The 6510-nt window shown below is 43.1% G+C and overlaps 1 protein-coding gene across 1 annotated transcript; it reads right to left on the minus strand.

Moving 5' to 3' along the window:
• Window positions 1–4585: 4585 nt before the first annotated feature.
• LOC137308906 (probable G-protein coupled receptor 139) lies at window positions 4586–5413 on the minus strand. The gene has a single exon (XM_067977352.1). It carries the CDS (start codon window positions 5411–5413, stop codon window positions 4586–4588), a length of 828 nt encoding a protein of 275 aa, XP_067833453.1.
• Window positions 5414–6510: the final 1097 nt, after the last annotated feature.

The following is a 6510-nucleotide window of genomic DNA, read 5'->3' on the forward strand; positions in this document are numbered from 1 at the left end:
ACTGTCATGGATTGAGAATTGGTTAACAGACAGAAACCAGAGAGTAGGAATAAACAGGCCTTTTTCAGATTGGCAGACTTTGACTAATGGGGTACCGCAGGGATCTGTGCTTGGGCCCCAGCTATTCACAATCTATATTAATCATTTAGATGAGGGGACCAAATGCAATATGTCCAAGTTTGGTGATGACACAAACCAGGTGAGAAAGTGAGTTGTCAGGATGATGCAAAGAGGCTTCAAGGGGATATAGACAGGCTAAGTGAATGGGCAAGAACATGACAGATGGAATATAACATGGAACAATGTGAATTTATCCACTTTGGTATGAAAATCAGAAATGCAGAGTACTTTTTAAATGGTGACAGATTGGGAAATGTTGATATTCAGAGGGACCTGGGTATCCCTGTACATGAGTCACTGAAAGCTAACATGCAGGTGCAGCAAGCAATTAAGAAGGCAAATGGTATGTTGGCCTTTATTACAAGAGGATTTGAATACAGGAGTAAAGATGTCTTACTGCAATTATATAGGGCCTTGTTGACACCGAACCTGGAGTATTGTGTAAAATTTTGTTCTCCTTACCTAAGAAAGGATATACTTGCCATAGAGTTAGTGCAACAAAGGTTCATCAGACTGATTCCTGGGATGATGGGATTGTTGTATGAGGAGAGATTGAGTAGACCAGGCCTGTATTCTCTAGAATTTAGAAGAATGAGAGGTGATCTCATTGAAACATACAAAATTCACAGGGTTTGACAGGGTTGATGCAGGGAGGATGTTTCCCCTCACTGGGGAGTCTAGAACCAGGGGTCACAGTCTCAGAATAAGGGGTGGGCCATTTAGGACTGAGATGAGGAGAAATTTCTTCACTCAGAAGGTGGTGAATCTTTGGAATTTTCCATCCCAGAGGGCTGTGGAGGCTCAGTCATTGGGTACATTCAAAACAGCGATCGATAGATTTCTACATATTAAAGGCATCAAGCGATATAGGGATAGTGCAGGAAAATGGTTTTTATGTGGAAGATCAGACTGATCTTGTTGAATGGCGGAGCAGGCTGGAGGGTCCGGATGGCCGAATCCTGCTCCTATTTCTCATGTTCTTATGTTCTTATCCACCTGCTAGATACATCCTCAGAAGACTCTAATGTTTTTTTTAAACACGATTTCTCTTTCATAAATCTATGTTGACTCTGCTTAATCATATTATGATTTTCTAAGTACCTTGATAAAAGATTGCAGCATTTTCCCGACGACTGAGTGTCAGGCTAAGTGGCCTGTAGTTCCCTGTTTTCTCTCTCCCTCCTCTCTTGAATAGCAGGGTTACATTTGCGACCTTCCATTCCATGCGGGCTGTTCAGGAATCTGGGCAATGTTGTTATGGTGAGAGACACGGAGAGGGTTCATTTGTTGTTCCTGTTAAATCACTGTTGCACGATAGGTAAAGACTGAGTGAGAATAGAACCGGCTGGTGTTTTACACAAAGACAGCGGTGCAGTGAGGGAAATTAACACCAAAATGTGAATTTCTGTAAAAAAAACTTGGATTAACATTTGGTTATTTGTACGTCATGCTTCCGGAGAAAGAGAAACCAGACATTCGGAGGGTAGGTCAAATTAGCTATTTTGTGTACAGAATGTTATTTTGGCTTCTATTACATAAATTAGAGTAAAATGGGACTCAATCTGACTGTAATTCTGATCTGGGATTTGGTTTATTTCTCCATTATTCATATTTTTCCTTAATCTGAAACAATAACTGTATTTGTATCAGTAACAGAGCAGGAGAGTGCTGCAGGACCCTGGCAGCTCACTGGGAAAATTACACATGGTACAGATGGAGAAGCAAAAATTGTAAAGTGATTTTACAATTTCATTTGGGACAATGTCTTTTTATCTCCACGAGGTTTAATTTTATATTTAGCTTAATGACCTCTTTCCCTAAAGAAACTATAGGCTTAAACCATGGCTTTATAAAGCAAATAATAATTTATTATTAATACAACCAGAAAAATTGACTTTGCAATTTAAACAACATCTTGGGTTCATGCCCGATTCAGAACTGCTTTAACAACAAAAAAAATTCTGAATTCTCAAAATGCATAAACGTTTGGAAATCCAGTGTCCATCTCAGACTAAGACCAGAACGAAAGTGATATCCTCACAGTTGGCTCAAACTTGCCGGTAAGATTCCAGGTATTTTGATGGATACTGTTGTAGTGTAGCGTGGCTTTCTCTTGTAACCAGGTCATCTGCTTCACAGGCAATCTGTAAACCTGCATCGAGGCATCAAGCTGGGAGGTGGCGAGCAGTCAGGAAGATTCCCGGTGAGGTGGTGATGCCAGGAAGCGAAAGGTTGGTGATGCCAGGCGAGGTTGGAGCAGTCGTGATGGATCTGTGTCTCTCCCCACTCAACTTCTGCCCAGCTTTCAAAGACCTTTTAATACAGAATCACACCTCTGGGGCGGCGGTTTGTCAACAATAGGTTCCTGCAAATACAGCCCACGATTGATTGACATTTCACTTGTTTTCTTTCAGTGTCCACAAAATAACCAAGTTCAGTCGACAGGTGTTCAAATGACCTCTAGCCCTTCTGGAATCGTTCTTGTTGCTATGGTGATCCATCCTCTGTTGTGTGATCGTTTGCAATGTGTCATTAATAATCCTTTTAAGAATCCTTTTCCTACAGATATGCTGAAGCAGATTTAGTCTCAGTTTTGCTTTTATCAGGTGAATTTTTACTACACAGATCAGCTGGGAAACTCCTGCAGTGAGTAATGGTCAGGGTCAGGTACACAAGACTGAGGGACTTTATTGTGTAGACTCCAGGCATCACCTTTAGTAATGTCAAAATTAAATCCACAAGAGTGTTACCCGGGAACAAACATGAACTGTCCGGCCTGCTCCGCCTGCTGCTGTTCTGCTCGACAGCAGTCCCACTCACTCTCGGCTGATCACACTTTATTTGATTATTTAATGCTTTCTCTGTTCTATTCTGAGTACTGTCTCTACCCTCCTGTCACTTTAATTTTTTGTCCGTCTTTCATTGTCTCCATTCACTGTTTATAACATTTATCTCTGTTTATTTTCTGTGTGATTTTCTATCTTGTTATTTCCACTTCTACTTCTATCACTTGTGATTCTTTGTCCGTCTCTCTCTCTCGTTCCATCCCTGTCAGCTTGTTCTACCTTTCATATCTATATCTATATATATATATATGCTTTCTCTCTCACTTTCTCTCTTAATTTTTCTCTCCTGCCTTACAAACTCTCTTTATTTCTCTCTGTCTCCGAGTAACTCCATCTCTGCCCATCATTGTTTCTATCTCTCTCACACACACTCCCTCCCTTTTATGTGAACCTGTCTTAATTTTTGTGCTTTTTTAATTGTTATATTTCTTTTATCCCTGTGTTCGCTCTCCGTCTGGCGGTCTGCCTCGTTCTCTCTCTTTCTGTCCCCTTCTCTCGCTGTCCCCCTCTCCCACTGTCTCTCTCTACCGCTGCCTCTCTCTTTCTTTCTGTCTCTCTGCTTCTCAGTCTCTGTCCCTCTCTATCACTCTCTCCCTCTCTCCCTCTCTGTCTCTCTCTCTCCACATCTCACTCTCCTGTCTCTCTCACTCTCTCTCTCTTTCTGTGTTTCTCTTTCTGTGTTTCTCTCTCTGTGTTTCTCTCTCAGTCTCTCTCAATGTCTCTCTCACCATCTCTCTCACTGTCTCTCACCCGCTGTTTCTCTCTAAACCTCTGTCTCTCTCTTTCTTTCTGTATTACAATCTCTCTCTCTATTTTTTTTGCGAATCTCTGCTTGTTTCTCCCTCTCGTCTGTCTCTTCTCTCTCGCTTCACTCTCTCCATCCCTCTCTTCTCTGTCTCGCTATCTCATTCTCTCCCTCCCCCTCTGTCTCTGTCTCTCTGTCTCTCTTTCCTCTATCTCTCTTTCTCTATGTCTCTGTCCCTCCTCTCTCTCTGTATGTCTCTCTCTCTCTCAGTCTCTCTTTCTCTCTCACTGTCTCGCTGTCTGTCTCTCACCCTCTGCTTCTTTCTTACTCTCTCTCTAAATTTCTGTATTACTATCTCGCTCTCTCTCACTCTCTATCTCTATGTGTCTATCTCTTTGTCTCTGTCTCTCTCTCTCCCTCTCTCTCTCCGTCTATGCCTTTTGTCGATCTCCCTCTCTTTTCTCATTCTCTTGTTTCCCTCGCTCCCGCTTTCTCCATCTCGTTGTCTCTCTCTCTCTCCCCCTCTCTCCCCCTCTCTCTCTCCCTCCCCATCTCCCTCTCTATCTCCATCTCTCCCTGTCTATGTGGAGTGCATCCATTCTGATCAGGCCCACAGCAATGACTTTGATTATCAGCTTAGCCCATTTAGTTCAAGTTCAGCTGAGCCATTCAGTGCCTCCATTTTGAGCAACAATTCATGTGTCGTCTGCAGAGCAATTTCGGCCTCAATAGGTTAGATTATCAATAAAATATTTAAGATCATTTCAGGGCTCTGTGCTGTTAATATAAAATGTACTTTCCATCCCCTGGGAAGTGTAGGGGATGGAGAATGAAATTGGATTTAGTTCCAATGTTTGAAACCCTTCCCCTCTTTCTATGATTTCACTAATTTAATAATTAGATTGAGCGGGTATTTCACCGCGTTCTTCAGCTCCTCTCTGAATTTAGTCTGGGTCAGGACATAAATACACGTGTTTGTGCAGGAACTGAGAAGCTGCAGCATCTTTGATGCGTGTTCTATAATATAAATAGGGTCAGAGTAGGAGGAATAACCCTGAGTGCCTGTCACTCGCACATAAATGTAAAAGACAATCTTTGTCAGCCATAACAGTACAAAAGTGCCCGATATACTGAAGAGTAAAATGATGGATTTCTTTCGGTTCTCCATCTCTGGGTCCTTGTGATTTTCTCCATTGCTGCGGCCCCGGAGACCCCTCCGGACTCGGCTGGACACTAAAATACGTCTGACCGTCAGAACATTGAGCAGCAAAATCAGACAGACCGGGACACAAGGGGTTAAAATGAGGTCAAACATCTCAAATGCGGCCCATGCGGGGGAAGCGCGGAAGCTCAGTTTCGGCACACAATACCAGGGAATATTATCAATTATATAGTAAGGTTTAATTGTAAAGCACCAGGGGAGACTCTCTAAACAGCCCAGCACACTCACTGTTCCCAGAACCACAGTCCCCGTTCTCTCGGTACAATATTTAATTTTCAGCTTCTCACAACAAATGGCCACAAATCGATCAAAGGTGAAAACGACTGTGGACCAGACAGAAATCCCCGTGGCTGCAGCACCCAAGAAGTAAATAATAGTGCACACGGGAGTAATGCTCAGGAATGATCCTGGGAGATAAATCGGAATAATCCACCCCAAAATCACACGAACAATAACGACCAGGAGATCGGCCACTGCCATTCCCACCAGGTAGACACTGATACATTTGGAGAGACCGCACTTTCCTCGGGACAGGATCACAATCGCCACCAAGTTAACTGTAAGAGAGAGAAAAATGAAGCAGAGAAATTACTGCTCAGACCTGGAGACAAGGCAGCAGTTTGAGAGGATCTGGGGTGAAATTTCCAGCTTTGTTGCTGCATCGAAGGGCGGAAAGTGATTCATTGACCTGGGCAGTGCTTTCAGGCAGAGAAATGTTTTTAAACACAATGATAAACAATGAATTGTGAGATGGATACAGACAGTGAATAAAGTGAGCACCGGATCCACTGGAAGGGCTGAGTGAGGGATCAGTGCCGGTGGGGAAGGGAGAAGGGGTTTTACACACCTGGAATCCAGCGGATTAAAGCCGGATTTGGGCTCCAGACGGACGGGGAAAGAGATCGAAGGGTCGGGATGGTGAGGGGACAGGGGGAGGTGCAGCTGGTTTATTGCTCTGGGTTAAGAGAGCCGACAGGGGCTGGAACTAAACGGGAAAAGCAGCTGGAGACCGAGCCAGTGAGTGAGATTGGGAGTGGGACAAGGACAAGGACATGTAGGAGCTGGAGGGGAGTCAGGAGCAGATAGTTTGTGAATTTGGATAAACTGAAGCAAGGGATGAGGATACAGAGGATTCACTGCAGTGGGTGGAATGACTGGGATTCACAGGGAGGGACTGCAAAAGAGTGTTGGAGGGAATCTAATCTACAGGTCCCACTAACACAATCCAACTAATACACTCAACAGTTCATGTCCAGGATTGGTGCCAGGGAACCGCTGTTTTGTATAAAACGTGCTCAATAAATTTACTTTGTACATTCAATTAAAATTAAATTGAAAAGTCTAAATTAAATCAACCTCGTTGTGTACTGAATTCCGCCGAGCTTTAAAAATAGAGTTTCAGAATAATTCACCACGAACAAGAAATTACTGATTCTATTCTGGAAGTAAATTTTAATTATTATTATTGTTAAGTTGCAAAACAAGGAACATTTACAAAAACAGACTGAGGATCTGACAGGATATAAACATGAGGAGTGAGTCCCACAATAAAAACTCCCCCAATCTGAACACATCAT

This window comes from Heptranchias perlo, chromosome 3, assembly GCF_035084215.1.
Source record: "Heptranchias perlo isolate sHepPer1 chromosome 3, sHepPer1.hap1, whole genome shotgun sequence".
Taxonomy (NCBI): Eukaryota; Metazoa; Chordata; class Chondrichthyes; order Hexanchiformes; family Hexanchidae; genus Heptranchias; species Heptranchias perlo.